The sequence below is a fragment of the Drosophila nasuta genome, chromosome 2R (assembly GCF_023558535.2).
Source record: "Drosophila nasuta strain 15112-1781.00 chromosome 2R, ASM2355853v1, whole genome shotgun sequence".
Lineage (NCBI taxonomy): Eukaryota > Metazoa > Arthropoda > Insecta > Diptera > Drosophilidae > Drosophila > Drosophila nasuta.
In genome coordinates this window covers 1,538,300-1,555,290 of record NC_083456.1, presented here as the reverse complement: position 1 = coordinate 1,555,290, position 16,991 = coordinate 1,538,300, and the positions used below count along the sequence as shown (strand labels likewise).

Here is a 16,991-nt window from a genome sequence, read left to right as displayed (position 1 = left end):
GAAGAATTCTCATAATGAAAAACTGCCGAAATTTGTAGTGAAATTTGGACTTTTTTGTTCAAAAGTTCGCCGTTCTCTAGATAGACCGATTTGAAATAAAATATTTTTTACACAATGTGTGCTGCGTGCCGCGGAAGCTTTCAAGCGAAATACATACAAATGTATGCGGGGGGCCTTACCATTTTATTTGAACAAAATTTGTTCTTTTAAATATGTAGATGTTCCACAACATACCCAAATTTCAATCATAAACCCCCATTCACCACTTAAGAAGAACCTCATAATTATACTTATCGAAAAAATTGTGTTATCGACGAAAATCAGCTGATTATTCCACTTAGAAATTTTGCCGCCTTCAAATTATTTTAAATTTCTAAGCAATTCTTAAAAAAATTATTTATTTTTTTTTGTTTAATGTCGAAAAAATAAAAGTAAATAGATAGAGGACTATAGAAAATCGAGAAGACGATCAATATGACACCTTTGTACTGGAATCATTGCAGAGCAAGTTGAATATTATGATATTAAACAGAAATAAATAATGTCAATTGATGAATAATAAATAAAAGGTATACTTTTTGAATGCCCTCCGTATCACATAATTAAATAAATTGCCAATTTTTTGTTGATTTATTTCTATTGGTGTTGTTATTCTTCTTCCACCTGCCGGAGTTTGTTTACTTTTTCATCCCTAAACAGCAGTTCGCGTTATGCAGTTTTGGTGTAAACACTTGCACCATTGAAGCAGATTCACTTGATTTAAATAGACTATTAAGAACAACCAACAATTAAAAAAAAACGGCCCTTTACGACAACACTACTATTTCAATGTAACCTTTAGTTTGTCATTGGTATTTTTGCGAAAAAATAGTATTTTTTTAAATTTAATATGTGGTCACGTTGACGCACATGGTAATTTTGGCGGCTTGATGCTTGGATTATTTCATTTCTAAGTTTAGCGTCGGTTGCGTCTCAGCAGCATTTCATTTAGATGTAATATTAGTAACGAAAAAAAATCACTAATTTCATTTGATTCAATATTTTTTGGTGTGTTGATAAGTAGAATTCAAGTTAAAGCAAAAAAACAATTTTTCAATATGGACGAAGATAACAATGACGTTCCTCGTGGTAAGTAACAATTGAAATTGAAATTATTAATGAATTCTCTTCAAATTGATTAAATTTTGCAACCGTTGCAATTCAAATGCAAACAAATTCGACATCAAATTGAATATGTATGTATGTACTTGTCTCTTTGTATGTTAGTAACTCGCGCTAGAACTCGGCGTCTGTCGACTCTGGACACAGACAGTCGTCCTTCGACGCCGCATCTTGTGGATGGAACTATTGAACGTGGTAAGTTGAAGTCTCTGTCTTTGTTTCCTATCACAAATGCTTTCTCCTTGTAGCATCCCCCCCGCCCCTTGCGCAGAACTCGCTTAAACTCGACCACCATTGAGATAAGGACTCCCACACGTTCAACTCGTTTGTCCGTGGCACGTGGCGAAACTCCGGAACCGAGCACGCCGGTTAATGTATCGTCTGTAAAGCGTGCAACACGCACTCCGGCCAAATCGGCTCGCAAACAGCTGCCACTGAAGAAGGAAGAGGTCGTGGAAGCTCCGATGGATGTGGTCAACGAAGTTGCCGAATTGGACTTCACACCCAAGAATTCACCTCAATCATCAGATGATAGACGCGTAACGCGCTCCATGTCAAAGACGCCACCATCTGTGAAACTATCGATAAACAGTTCGCTGCAGTTACAATCTGATACTAATAATTCGGAGGAAAAGAAACAAAATCAAGAAAAACAAACAAATGATGTGATTACACAAGCTGTGCCCCAACAAGAGCTTTCGCATTTTGGTGTCGAGGAACAATCCGCAAAAAGTGCTGAATCGAATCAGAAATCAGAAATTGTGGCAAATACAAAGCTACAAATCAAAATTAAGAAAATCAGCGTGGAGACTTCGTTGGCAGAGACCAAAACTCCAAAATCCATTGAAGATGAAACCTCCAGAGAGATTGTCATTAGTAAGGTAGAAAAGCCGTCAACCTTAGTAACGGAAAAATCGAAAGATATCTCAGAATTCGAGGAACATAATGTTAACACTGTTGAGCCAAATCGAGCTGACGGAGATGTATCAATAGATAAGCATGTTGTGCCATCACCCAGCGATGTTGACGATAATCCCATCATCGAGGAACGGTCTTCTTTCACAAAGAAGGTGCTCTTTCATGATAAAAACACAACAGAGTCTGCTGCCAAGCCAAAATACCCAAAAACACCAGCGCGCATTAATACACCACCCGTAGACTATTACAATTTGACGGCAGAGTCCAAGAAGGACGTCAGTGTCAATAGTGATACTCCTATAAAGGCCACTATATTGAAGAAACGTAATAGCTCGACTCCTTTAGCAAAGTCAAGTGGGCTGCTTGTTGAGACAAATGAATTAAATAAGTCAAATACGAATGCGGCGCCACCACTTCAAATTGATACGATTAAACCGCGGTCTCCCTCAGAGATGGTTGCTGCCGAAGTTGTGGTTGAACAAGATAAACCCTCACGTTGTCTTCTTAGCGAAGAAGAAAGTGAAGATCGGGAGGAGCAAGATGATGAGGAAGACAATCAGCAAGGTGTGTGCGAATTCGTGGACAACGAAGTGGAGGTTGTCGAAAATTATGAATCCGGCGATTCAATGGATAGCTCTGAACGCCGAGAGATTGAAGAAAATGACATACCCCACGATGGCGAATCTGTTGGCAGCCAGGACACTAATGATGAATGCTCTGAGGATAGCAACGATGAAGAGTTATCCTTCATTGTGTCCGACAATGAAGAAGAAGATAATCAGGAAGGAATTGAGGCTTTATGCTTCTCATCCGCTTCTGAGCATGGATCTGTCGACAGTTACGGCCAGACTACTAAGAAACGTCGACGGATTATAGTCCATGATAGCGATAGTGATGAAGAAGTTGCTGAGCAGGACAATAAGAAAAAACAGAAATCAGCTAGCGATTCGTCAGATTATACTAAACGAATTCTAAGCCCTTTTACAGAGAAGTCCTCAGAAAATAAACCTAAAACAGCTGAAAATGTATCGCTACATGATTATTCACAAGATGAAGATTTACAATACATTTCCAATGAAGAAGATCAAGCTCGTGATTTAGATAAGAGTTGTCATTTCAATGGCGTTAGTGTCTGCGAAGTTCTCGATTCCAGCGAAGAAATAGGGGAAGTAGATGAGAGGAATGTTGTAGAGGAGTGTAAACTCGCATCGAAGATTGAAAAGTCATCACAAAAACTTGTTAAACACACCCCAGTAAAATCGAAATCTATGGTCGAGGAAGAGCATCCCAATGTTATGGAGAATAAAGAGCCTTCTGAAGATGGTGCTGATGAAACGCCCAATGCCGAGCTTCTTCAGAAAACAGTAAAGTCTATTGATAATGAGAATCCCACTCCTATGGAGCAGAATTTAATCCATGAAGACAAGGATGATACTCCAGAAGCAGTTATTAAAAAAATGAAACTAAACTGTAAATCAAGTGCTTTCCATTCTAAGCAAAATCATGAGGACGAGGCAGTACTGCTGGCAGGATTGTCTTCTTGTGACTTGTCTCATTTGCAGCAAATGTTTAATCCACTCCAGAAGTCGCGTCGACAAACACTGTACGTTCAATCTACCGACACTGAACCAAAACCAAAATTGAAGCGTCGTAGTGAGCAACTAAATTGCGATGTCCAACCATCTCAGTCATTCATCGAAACCCTAGACGAGGAAAAACGCCAACAGTCGAAGCGGAAACGGTTGTCAAAGAGTTTCTGCGGTGCACCAGAAGACTCGAATACCACAATGGAAGTTTCTTCCAAGAAGCCTAAGAAAATTAATGATGCTATCAAGATATCGTCACCTGATGGCACGAAAACTGAAACTGCTCTGCACGTTGAGATTGACAAAGAGAAGGTTGTATCGTCATCTAGTGCAATTGTCAACAAGGAAGAGCTTGTGACAGAAGATGCGAGTCCTAAGAAGCAAGCGCATCCTCATTTAAAGGATACGGATTATTATCTGGAATACTGTGAGGAAATTCTTCAGGCGGCTAATAAAGCGAAGCTTGAGCAAAAGAAGCAAGTAAGACTAATTTCAAAAATGTCTAATGAATATATTAAATGCATTTATTTTTATTTTAAGCAAATTTCTGCTGGTAAGATAATAAAAAGTGTTCAAAATCCTGTTGGAGCAACCTCCAAGCCAGAGCACCCTGACCAACCGACTAATGCCAAGAAGGGTGTAAAGCGTTTACAGGCCGCTAGGAATGCTGTCAAGCATGCTATGCATCTTCTAGTCTCAGACACAGCAAGCAAAGAGGTGAGCCACACTCACCATTTTTTTTCTTGTACTTATAATGCATCTTTTTCAGCTTCAGACACTGGCTCGCAAATTGTCGCCTCAACCTGATGTAGCAAGTAAGACAAAAAAAGTGAAGAAGCAAATTGTAAGGAAGAGGTCAAAAGTGAACAAACCATCGCCAATGAAAAGCTCTGATGAGGAGAATCATCATGCCATTAAACGTATTAAAACCAGTGCTGGATATGTATTAATGTCCAAGGATGTCAAGGATAGAGTTGAACTTATTAAGACGCGATCAGGCATCGTTAAAGTGGAGCCGTGCACACCAACCCAAAAATATTTCAGAGAGCTTCCACCAACTCCAGAGAGCCGTTCAGGTTTTCAGGAAAGGCCTGATACTTCAAAAGAGTTTAAAAAAGAAGCTAGAAGTTGGAACACGCAGTACTGTGAGTCGGAACCCGGCTACAGAATCGGCACTTCGATTCAAGCGGGAAATGTTCAATAGAAAATAAAAATAAGGAATATACGTATATATTTACATGCGAAGCGAACAGCGCAATGTGGTCATTTTTTTTTATTTTATATATTTTCTTGAATGTTAAAAAAAATATTTTTTGAAATTGTTTTCTGCGTTAAAACGAGCTTTTTTCTTTTCTTGCAAATTCAACAAATTGTATTATGGTATTAAAATAATTTACATTAATGTTAAAAACATTTGTTTCGTTTATGTACTTAATTTATGCAATGCTGATTTTATTTTGCTTTTGGGTTGCAACCTTGATACGAATTTTCTGGACATTAAAAGAGGTAAAAGTATGGCTTGCGATTTATCGCATTAATGCGATTTGATATTATTTATATTAATACGAATAATAAAGCTGGATGTACCTATTTCTTTTTTACATTATATTTTCATAACAGCTAAAAAAAATCAAGAATTTATAATCAGCTGGTAGAATTATCGATATTTTTTATACAACGTTAAAGTCATCAATTACGAATATGAATATAAAAGACTACATAGAACGTTTGTATGAAAACAAAGGTGGGGAGAATTTACAATAATTAATTTACTTGAATGTTTCACTTTTGTAAATAATTCGCCAAAAGACGTACTACTGTAAAATGTTAAGACTATGTTAAAACGCTCTTGATGTGAAATTCTTGCAAGTGCAGTTATTTCTATATAATGTATGATAAATCGCTGTTGACAAAACATTACATTAATATTTGATGTATTACATATTTTATATTATTAATATTTTATATATATTAACTACTCAATATTAACTCGTCAAGCACTATTTTTATATGTAATGTTAAAGAACATATGTACGTCTCTCATTAACAGTTCATCAACATCTACGACAAAAATATTACTATAAATTAAGAGAGGTCTTTTTAATCCGTATTAAAGACTTCGCAATTTTTTTTTACTTAAAAAATAACTAAATAATAATATATTTTTAACGGTTTTTAATTTTTCAAATATTGCGCCAAAAAGGTATTACCAGGCAGCGTATATGGAAGAGTATTTTCGGTATATTCTGTGCCGTAATATAGGGCATTTTTAAATTCAACTTGCGGTCACGCGATCCCCGGTCCAAATGCAACAACAACGTCGACCGAAGAGGACGTTTTTACGCGGCACGCGCATTTATGATTTCGTGTATTTATAATTTCCGCTTGGGAATATTGAATTTATATGAAAAAAATGTGCCGATATTATAAACACAAGTATTTATATATTTTCCAAAAGTGTTAATTTTCAATTAAATCGTAAAGCATCAATTACCGACTAATGAACGGTTAATTTTTTGTTGTTTTTGTTGAACGCACAACGGTTTTTTGTTCTTACGCTCTCACACACACGCACAAATACAATCGCACACAGTTTAAAAGGAATTAAGAAAGGTGGAAAAGGGAAGTCGATCAAAACAAAGGTTTATATTGCAAATTGAACGTCAAACGTCTGTCTGCAGTATGTTTGAATTAGAGGATTATTCAAGCAATATACATGAAGGTTTCTTCAGTAAATATGCGGTAAGTACATTAATACTTAATAACTATAATATTACCAATAAATACCAATGTATAATATATATACATTAAGCTAACACTAGAGGAGGCATAAAATTGTATTTTATTTTTTTTTTTGTTTGCTCTACCGGCCGGGTACACGCATACATGATTAAAATAGCTCATAATCATGACCATTATTCGTTTAATTCAAATACGTAACGTTCGTTTAGTGTAGAATTCGCCACAGTCGACAAAGCAGCTCAGTCAGCAGCAGCAGCTCTCCACAGAATTGTTTCTGGTATTTCTGCACCTGCATTCCCCTAAGCATTGTCGCCAAGTTGTGGTGCCCTGTTGAATGGGGCATTGTAGCTTTGCTTCGTTCATGTGTGTTCGCCGCAAATTCGCTCAAAAGCAAAACCAACGTTCCATTTTAAATTTCAATTCGCCAGTTCGCCGCGTGAGTGGCTTCTACTGTAAAGTATATGTATGCATGTAAATATGTACAAGTATGGGTGAGCGCGTTTTTATTTGCAAGCATTGTGTTTTAAAATTGCTCTTAACTCATCACAGTTATTGGAAATGCTGATTAACGAAGGCGAGTAGTCGTAACAGGAAGAGTTCCGCTGAGTATTGGCATTCCGATAATTAGATTCTATTAAATTTATCTAAATGTAAAGTATTTTCGTAATTCTGTTTGTACATTATGCTTTCTGTCTTTATCTTTTGGTTACTAACTCGGCTACAATCTTGTGTAGAGACCGAGGGAATTTTCGATGTTAATGCTTACACAACAGTCCAGTCCTCTGTTGTGTGTACTAAAAAGTTTGCAGCAACAACAGAGTCGAACACGTTGATCAAGTCGATGTCAACCTCAGTTCAGCATTCTGTTAGCTAGTGAAGTTTATTTACTTATGGAAACGAATTATGTTTATTTGCTCATATATGTATATGTAGATACAAACATGTTAATTTCTATGTACGGGTTTGATTTTTTTTTTGGCTCTTTAAACCGCTGCCTTGTTTGCCTCTTGGTTTGTCTTGATGTTTGGCTCATCTTTTGCTTTTGCGACTTAAACATTTTAAAGGCTAAACGTATGCCTCATCGCGGATATTTTTGTTTTTTGTTGCTTATCTGTTTGTTTGCACATCCATATGATTGTTCATAATACATATACATAATACATGTACATAAACTTAAATACATTTTTATGAAAAGCAGGTTTGTTGAATGTTGTTGATTATTAGTTACCAGGCAATGTCCTTGTTAACGTGGTGTCATCAGTTAAAGCAATTTTAATCAAAATCTACAATACTCAACGGTATACAAATGTATGTACATATGCCACAAGTGCGTTTAAATTCATTTTGGGCAAGGTTTATGTGTGTGTGTGGACTAAACAAGGAAAATGTTTTTATGTGAAACGCCGGTCAGAAACGCTACAAGTTGTAAGATGGTAGGGGGAGTCAAAGCTGCTCTCTGTGTATGCACACGTAAATATGTACGTCAAAAGCTTTTGCTTAGCCGGCCGCTCCAGCCTCTCTCTTAGTATCTCTCACTCTCGTCGAGCCGAAGCGAGTGCAGAATCTTCAAAGTTCAACGAGTCGCGCCACGACCACCAGCAACTTTGACTTTGAGTGAATGAAACACCCACAACTATACATACAATCTCACTTACATACAGCAACAGCAATCATAATATGAGAAGGCAACATGTCGCTGTTCGTACTCGGCAGATTTCTGTCTGTTGCTTGAATATGAGCGCCCAGCTGTATACCACTCCCAACGACACACGCAAGCAACAAAATCTAAGGATCCAAATAAACGAAATGATCATAAAGTAATTTACAAATGGGCGTTCATAGGTACGCGAAAGATATTTGGCATAAAATATAAGTCTGGCGGGATTTCGTTTTTAGTCATCTTGATGGTGATAATGGTCCCGATACAATGATTGGAATTCGTGTCCCAGTTTCCTGGCAGCATGAAAAAGAAATGTCTTGCAACCTGAGGTGTTTGAAGTAACATTTAAGATTCAACAACGACAAAGGATATGTATAATATATGGCAGATGCCGATGCTTGGCCCATAAATCGTGCATATCCAGCTAAAAGGAATTACCAGGCAACAACGAAATTTCTATCATTCAAACGACACACAAAAATGCACAATGCTGAACCCCAGGCGTAATGTCTAGGGCATGAATTTCTTGTCAAGGGTGCAACAGTGTGAAACAGAGAGAGATGGCAATAGTATTCTACCTTCTTTGCGTGTTTCCATGCCTTGATGCACAGCATAAAGAGGTCATCAGACATCTGCTGCAGCAGCTGCATTGTCAAGACTTCCTTGCTATTCCCTGCTATTAAGCCTTAGCATGGCTCGAAAGGGACCTAAGTCTGTATTCCTTTCAGGTATGTTACATTATGTGTATGCGAGGGTGTCGTGCAGTTTTGCATTAAACACTATTTTTATAGTAGTATTATTATTTACAAGAAAAAGTACAGCAAGTAACAGTTTACTTACAATTAATTACAGGAAGTTTGCCTTCCGTATTCTTTCCGAATGTACATCTCACCTCCAAGTATTCATTGAAGTCAAAATAGTTCTCATAATGTACGTATGTATTTATGTGTGCGCATCTATGTATATAGCTTTCTCATATTGTGATGTCAGAAACAGCAACGACACCCGAGGTTCATCATTGCAGCTGCCTGGTATTTTCTGCTAGACAAAGGTTATCAGAACACACCAACACATACATACAGAACATAGGCATGTATACAGCAATTAGACTGCCAGACAGACGGATAAATCGGAAAAATGTAAAATGCATACATACACAGAGATGAGTTACAACCCTTAAGTATAAAATAATATTTAACTGCACAAGAAATTGATCAATAGGGAAGAAACATCAAACAGGTCGAAGTATAATGCTATTTATAATGCACTCCTTTCTATAAAGTGTAGTTACAATGAAAAACAGTCTTGAAAATATGTTAATTTTCTGTGTGCATGAAAATTATTTCATAATTACTTAGTTTCTTAAATTGAATTAAAAATAAATTTATGATATGATATGATTTAATGATATATTATAATTTAATTACATTTAAAATATATATACATATACATATATACATATACATATATACATATATTGGTTGGATCAACCGTTTCTTGACAAAAAACCAAATGACTGTTGCAACAAGAGCGTGCAGCTGCTCCAACACCGGCTGTGTACCTCAATTAATGTTTCAACTGACAACAAAAACAGCCATGGCTACAGTAACTGTCCTTCATGGCATAAGCCGAAAGCGAGTAGAGTCCACAATGGTATTTAAACTGGTATGCTTGTGGAATGCGATTAAGGATTCTCTACTCTGCAACAGCCTTCAATAGAATAGTTTTTAAATCTGTTCAAAGTCTGGCCACACACAAGTTTTACGTTGTATGGGGACGTAAATACATATGTCTGATAAAAAAGTTAAAATGCCAAGTGACCAACATCAACGTCGCTAGCTTTCAAATATTTATGATATCCTGCTAAATTATGTAACTTATCAACAATAATGAGGCCTTTTTAGCTTTGTCTATATCGATTTTTTTTTAGCACAAATCAGATCTAGGGGCGGGTCAATGAGTTGGAATGTATCCAAGGACAAGCAAACATTGCCTATCAACCCCATTTGCCCTTTCGTCGCCAATCGCCCACTGGCAAGTAACAGGCGCCAGCCGCTTTCCTTTTTCGTTTATTCTTTTTTTTATGCATGCAGACAAACTTGCGCCTAATACCTAAACCTCGCACATGTATGTATGTACATATGTACATATGTATACTCAGTACAAAGGTAGTAACAATGTTCCATCAACATGTACATACATATCAACATGTGGCGACAGCATACTGCTTATAAGTAAATACTACCCTTTTCGTAGCAGATTTCAAGTTTCCGCAACAGCGAGAAATTCACTCAAAGTCAGATGGAACGCTCAGTTCAGTTTCAACTCTGCTCTGTTGATGTTTCAATTTGCAAAATGTTTTGTTGCCAACTGTACTGCTTGAGCGCTTAACAGACCACTCTGTTGTGTGTTGCTGTTTCGCCGTCGATGTTCTATGTTTCCACCACAAAGAGCAGCAGACTTTCTGTGCTGTTGGTTTCTCTTTTCAACCGCCTTAACATAAACCAGACGTCGTCGACGTCGCTGCCCGTTCTCTGGTTCTCACGTTCGTTGCTGTGAATAAAACCCGCACACACACACACAAGCGTTACTGTGCTTGTATTGTTATTGCTGATGAGGAGACTGTTGCTGTCGATTTTACTGCCAACTCCGTCGATTTCAATGGAAATGCTGATATGTACAGACTGTGTAAGCGCAGCTGTATCAAAAAAAAAAAAATTGTATATTTTTCAAGTCACATAGGACAAAGGAAAAGGCAGGTTATTTTGATATCGAATTAATTTCAAATAATTGCTTAGATTACCACAACTTAAAGTTAATGTTTTGGTCTATTATGAGTAACAAAATCAATTTCCAATTTACGAAACTGTAATTCTAGCCTGCAAATCCAAATGCAATTTTTTCCGCTAAATAGCTAAGTTGGTATCACTGGTGGTCATACAAAATTTCCAGCTGTATGTATTATACGCTGTCCCTTTCTTTTGTTATTCTCTGTTAAACTGGCACCCATGTTGGTTCGCTGTTAGTGACAAGCAAAATGTTGCTGCAACACTTTTTGCTCCGCAACACATTCATGAGTGGTTGCTTTTAGCACGCAACGATGAATCTGATGTATGTACATAGGTATACGTATATGTTTATGTTCAAATTGCTGTATTTGCGAGAAATTTACTATGTAAAGTTTTAAACGTCCTTTTTCGTTGACTGTTTTATTAAACGACAATACATAATCCTATTTGCGTATATATACATATATGTACATACATATGAACATATTTATGTTTCGATGTACATATATTTACATTTAGGTTGAATATTTGTGTGTAAAAGTGAGTGTAGATTGCAGCTGCCTGTATAGCTTGTAATTGCACATAAATCTTTCCGTTTTGCTTATGTATATCCGGTTTAAGTTGGCCTTCTCATTCTTCCTGAGAGTCCCAATACTGCATATTTACACATTTATAGTTTGCGTCACATTATTATTATATTATACATATGTACATATATAATGCAAAAACTCTTCCAGTCGTATAAACTATAAAATATTAGGTCAAGATTGGTATTTGGTTATTCTACTCTGTTAGGTTTGTTATTATTATTATTATTATTGTGAATGCAGCTGTACATACAAATTCATTTCATATTTGTATATGCCTGTGTGCTCATGTCTGGCGGTGGTTGCCTGTCATCCAATATAAAACTGGTTTGAACATTGCTCCTGCTTCTTATCCCCTAACCTTCGTTTTCATCACCTTGTTGCAGCACGTGAAAAAAAGGAAAAGTATCTGCTGATATATGTATATGTACATACATACACACATGTGCATGAATATCGTATTGGTATGCAGAATAGCGATAAACACATTATGTCGATTTGTACAGTAAATCAACACGTTAATAATTTGTCTTTTATAAGTGCTGTAATAGTTATAATTTAATTATATGCTACGTTTTATTATAATCTATCTAAAGAATAATAAGTAAATAGTATGATGTATTTGGCTAATGTAATTAGACTAATTGATTTTCTATTATCATCTTTGGTAGGATGCGGCTGGGCCTTCATTGGACTTTTATGTGTCGGATTCCATGCAGGATATGCTGGATGTGGACATCAGGGCAGAGATTGCCAACGTCGTGGGCAGCTCCAGTGAGATGAGTTCGCTCGATTACGCCCTAGAGTCCATTTCGGCCATCAACAACAGCAGTACTAATACAGCCAACAGCTTGTCCTCGTCATCGTTAACCCACAATGCAAATGCAACTCTGTTAGCCAGCAATGCGTTGCATGCGTCGCCCACAGCCAAGTGGATGGGATCATGCGCAAATTTTTGGTCAACCACTGATTACTATGCTGATGTGGGTGCCTGTGTGAATCCCATTTCTGTGATGCCTTTAATTAACTCGAGCACTAGCTCGAGTTCAATGTTGGCCTCCGGATCACCGCAAAAAACCCGAGCTGCTGGTCTGTCCTCGACACAGGGCAGAGGCGGCTCTGCATCAGTAATTGTTCCACCCGCTTCACCATGCGATCAGCATAAATCGCATTTGACCTTCTCACCAGCACAGATGAAGGTCAGCGCTGGATCCTTGCGCAGAGAGCAAGTTATGGCCCACATACCGAAACAGATCCCCTCTGCCTTGCCCATTGCATCGTCGCCTGTAATTGCACCGACAACCACGGCAACCATGACTGGCCTGCTGCAACGACGTAACTCTCCGGCCGTGGATGCGGTGCGCAAGGATCTGGGCACGGAATTGCGTAAGGTTCAGGGATTACAGTCGAGCGTGGACGAGACAAAGAGCACTGCCAAAAGTAGTAATAGTCTGCTCACCTCCAGTGGTGTCTCGAACACTATAAAACTGGGACCCGGCATTGGTGGATTAACCTTTGCCAACAGCGCCACTTACAACAAACTGAAGCAGCAGACTTCCAGTAAGTCACCTAGTGGGGCGCCACTCACATCAAATGGGAACATTTTGCTTAAGCGCGATCGAGAGGCGAGTCCATTGCAAAACATGACAACGTTGCACGCCGGGGCCGGGGCCGTGGCCAAGCGAGGCAGTGCACCTAAGAGCATCGCGTCAGCAGTACACTCGCCTCATCAACAAATGCATTTGCAGGGCAGTATTGGGTCTCCATCGCCGACCTCTGGCTCTACTGTGGGTCGACCTACCACATCGTCGTCACCGTTGTCCCTAACGCCTTTGGGTAATAGCAACAGCAACATCATCAACAATTGCAATATCCAATCCAATGCCAATGCTAATGTCAGCGTTAAGGCAATACAACAGAAAACGAAGCAGTCAACGTTGAGCAGCGTATTTCCAAAACCCGCCTATTCCTATTCATGCCTCATTGCGCTGGCGCTGAAGAATTCACGTGCTGGCTCTCTGCCCGTCTCGGAGATTTACAGTTTTCTGTGCCAGCATTTTCCATATTTTGAGAACGCGCCGAGTGGTTGGAAGAACAGCGTTCGCCATAATTTGTCGCTCAACAAGTGCTTTGAGAAAATTGAGCGTCCAGCAACAAATGGTAATCAGCGCAAAGGCTGTCGTTGGGCTATGAATCCCGAACGGATCTGTAAGATGGACGAGGAAGTACAAAAATGGTCACGTAAGGATCCCGCTGCAATTCGCGGTGCAATGGTTTATCCGGAGCATCTTGACGCCTTAGAACGTGGAGAAATGAAGCATGGCTCAGCCGATTCGGATGTAGAGTTAGATTCACAATCTGAGATCGAGGAATCATCCGACCTGGAGGAACATGATTTTGATGACACTCTAATCGATGCTATGCTTGTCGAAGAGGAAGAGAATGATGATGTTGAGTAAGTCAAATTAAATATTGTTATATTGTTACACATATTTAATCGCTCTCTTCAGCTGGGCAAATAGCGAGGAAGAGGATCACGCCCAGGACGAGCACGTGGTACATGAGTATGAGCAAATAAATCAATTAAGCAATCATCTGCCAAACAATCAGCTAATACCCCAATACGCCCAGAAGGGGACTGATTTTGAGATCGGGGTGCGTAACTGACTTTCCTTGCTATTAAAAGAAAACATATTTAATTTCGTCTCATCGGTTCTATCCAGGTCGACGATTTGTACGATGCAATTGATATTGAGGACGACAAGCAGATAGTACGTGGAGGCGCTCTTGCCATCGATCAATCGTCAAGTATAATTGAGCTCAATCCGGCAGATCTGAATGCCAACGATGGTTACCAGTCACCGAAGCGTGCCCGTCTTGACATTAACTATGCCATCGGGCCAGCTGGCGAGTTGGAGCAGCAGTATGGTCAAAAGGTAAAGGTGCAGCAAGTGTTGCAACAACAGCTTCCTACGTACAATCGTAGAAAAATGCCACTGGTAAATCGAATTATATAAAGGAACAAATTAGAAGCGTACACTTTATTTAAAGCATAAGTATATTCTGTACGCACTAGTGTTAGATATACTTTTTAGGGAACTCCCGTCAGTTACGCTTAATTAATGTTAAGTTGATTTCTGTGTGAACATGAAATATCTATCAATTCTGTTGATTCCAAATAAGTTTGTTATTCAATTTAATTGTTTAGAACATAGTTTTCGCACCGTAGCTTAATGCAGTAAAGTCAAATAAATGTTTACGTAATCAAACATTAAACTTGTAAGAGCTCCCTTTCCACTATTGACGCAACATTCTAAAGTTCAGTTCAAAATTTTGACATATTGGGACCACCCTCAATCCATACGATGTAATTGTTTAAATTCCCATTGTGTATATTGTTTTCCATTTTCTTGACAATGATGATAATATTTTCGAATTTGATCTCGAATGAAAAGAAATTGTTATTAATTTATGTTACATATAATCACTTCTGACGATTATCTTTAATAATATCAATGCAAGTGTGTAAAAAAGACAAAAAAAAACATCCTATGACAATTGCTTAGATCAAGTGGAACATTAACTTTTTTGACAAAAAAATAGGAAATACATAGATGAGTTAAATTTTCGATTCTTTGTTAACTGTACATAAAAAATGGAATTTTTTCGAATTTTACGCCCTTTTGGCGTACTTGTAAAAAAGATCACCACCCAAAACTTGCCGGTCCAGTATTTAACACACAAATTTTTGGTCAATTGCTACCAAGTATATTCTATATGAATACATACATATATTATAAAAAAAACAATCAATTATCGATTGAAAGTGCAGTCAATTAAAACTTTGATATATATTATATAACATATGTAAATATATATGGTATGTACACTTTTTTTTTACGTCGAATTTGTATACTAATATAGCTGTATATTAAATGTACATTTAAACGGTATACCATAAAACAATAAAATGCAGCAGGCCGTGAATATTGCATCTTTACAAATATTCCAAAAGAATTGTCAAAATTCCAAATAAAGATAACTAAAAAGACTTAAAACCAACGATTATACAGCAGAATATTCAGGATTCAGTTTACGTAAGCGTAAACAAGACCTCAGATTTTATATACAAAGTACAAACAGTTTTTAAGTTAATTGAAATAGGGTTAAGAGCAAGTACTGTAAATAATTATTACATTGCTCAATTTGAAACTAATACATTTTGTGTTCCATATTGATTTCTATATCTCATTTAGTCATACAATTAATATTTTTATAATATTCAGCATAATCTGTTCGAATAGGTATAATTTAGAAATTAAGCAATTATATATTTTAAATTATGTGTATGTATAAACATTTATATGTGTATAATGTGCATACTTTGGACAAAATCAACAATTTGTATATAATTGTTAGAAATTCAATATGTACAATACAATTGAAACCAAAAAAAAATGTAATAAAAAATTTCAAATAATTTTTAGAGAAAATTTTATGTATTTTGTACTCTGAAATATAAATTGATCTAAACATCTTGAATTTACTTTTTTAACTATTAGAAGGAAGTATCATAAGATGCATTTTCAGTTTAACTGCGATTATATGAACCATCCGGAACCATCCATTTTCAATGGGTGCTAGTAACAAGTAAGAAAGTTACAGTCGAGTGTGCTTGACTGTGAGATACCCGCTACCCATTTTGAATAAAAGCAAAATATTGCGATATTTTTCAAAATATACCAAAAATACAAATATACTAAAAATATACCAAACGGTGTATTTGTTATATCGATGTAGTACCACATTCAAAATATACCATAGACGGTACCAAATACCAGATTGTCAGACGAAGCAACTTAGACACCTGGTAAGTAGGTGTTTTTTCATATACAAAAGTATTTCTTGAATTACTTCGACAATTTTTATCTGATCGCAACCAAATTTTCAAGAATCACAATTACTATTGTGTATTATTGTATTATTATATACACAAAAAATTGTCTCTAGCTTTAAAATTAAGCTTGTTGTTCCATTTTGTTTCATTTCCGGAGGCGGAAGTGGGCGTGGTAAAAATTAAAAAAAAAAAAACTTTATTTGCGAGCAAACATAAATGCTGTCAAAAAAATGTTTTTCACTATCTCTTATAGTTTCATACGGATCGTGTCGGCTGTTGTATAGCGGGTATAAATATAGATGTTAGCCTCTCTTTCACCACGAAGCGATGAGAGACTTGAGTACTACCAAGGTACCTTCGATTTATTCGTCGGTCTGTAGAGTCTTCAGGATTTGCGGAAAGCTGTGACAAGACCTTCCGAAGATTCCCAAGAGGCTTTTCAATGGAAACCCTGATAAAATAAATTTTAAACAGAGAATGTGGAAAAAGTCCCACATTCGTCTGTCGAAAAATAATGCGAAAAGAAACTCCAAAGAAAATGCAAGCAAATAAATTTTAAAGCATTAACATTAGAATTTCTCAAGCAATCTTAATAATTTGTATACCCGCTACCTATAGGAATGTATGTAACACGCAGAAGGACCCCAGCTT

The 16,991-nt window shown here is 37.2% G+C and overlaps 2 protein-coding genes across 5 annotated transcripts; both read left to right on the top strand.

Moving 5' to 3' along the window:
* Nucleotides 1-934: 934 nt before the first annotated feature.
* On the top strand, nt 935-5,078 carry LOC132785328 (protein slender lobes-like). 2 transcript variants are annotated; one of them, XM_060791375.1, is made up of 5 exons: nt 935-1,128; nt 1,267-1,356; nt 1,410-4,145; nt 4,206-4,382; nt 4,441-5,078. In XM_060791375.1, the coding sequence occupies exons 2-5, from the start codon at nt 1,339-1,341 to the stop codon at nt 4,867-4,869; spliced, it is 3,360 nt and encodes a 1,119-aa protein (XP_060647358.1). In that variant the 5' UTR covers nt 935-1,128; nt 1,267-1,338; the 3' UTR covers nt 4,870-5,078. The 2 variants fall into 2 exon arrangements, with proteins under 2 accessions (XP_060647358.1, XP_060647357.1); XM_060791374.1 differs by having other exon boundaries at nt 936-1,128; nt 4,435-5,078.
* Nucleotides 5,079-5,983: 905 nt separating this feature from the next.
* On the top strand, nt 5,984-15,147 carry LOC132785404 (uncharacterized). Of its 3 annotated transcripts, XM_060791496.1 has the most exons (5): nt 5,984-6,101; nt 6,259-6,407; nt 12,115-13,898; nt 13,954-14,098; nt 14,167-15,147. In XM_060791496.1, exons 2-5 carry the CDS (start codon nt 6,348-6,350, stop codon nt 14,458-14,460), a joined length of 2,283 nt encoding a protein of 760 aa, XP_060647479.1. In that variant the 5' UTR covers nt 5,984-6,101; nt 6,259-6,347; the 3' UTR covers nt 14,461-15,147. The 3 variants fall into 3 exon arrangements, with proteins under 3 accessions (XP_060647479.1, XP_060647478.1, XP_060647477.1); XM_060791495.1 differs by having other exon boundaries at nt 5,984-6,407; XM_060791494.1 differs by lacking the exons at nt 5,984-6,101; nt 6,259-6,407 and adding an exon at nt 9,620-10,101.
* The last annotated feature ends 1,844 nt before the right edge of the window (nt 15,148-16,991 follow it).

Bases quoted from the DNA above. Each gene is read 5' to 3' on its own strand.
- LOC132785328 (XM_060791374.1), top strand. The intron at 4,146-4,205 runs GTAAGACTAATT...TTTTATTTTAAG, and splicing joins AGCTTGAGCAAAAGAAGCAA to CAAATTTCTGCTGGTAAGAT. The intron at 4,383-4,434 runs GTGAGCCACACT...CATCTTTTTCAG, and splicing joins CAGACACAGCAAGCAAAGAG to CTTCAGACACTGGCTCGCAA.
- LOC132785404 (XM_060791494.1), top strand. From the start codon at position 10,024: ATGAGTTGGAATGTATCCAAGGACAAGCAAACATTGCCTATCAACCCC. The intron at 10,102-12,114 runs GCAAGTAACAGG...CATCTTTGGTAG, and splicing joins TCGTCGCCAATCGCCCACTG to GATGCGGCTGGGCCTTCATT. The intron at 14,099-14,166 runs GTGCGTAACTGA...GGTTCTATCCAG, and splicing joins GGACTGATTTTGAGATCGGG to GTCGACGATTTGTACGATGC.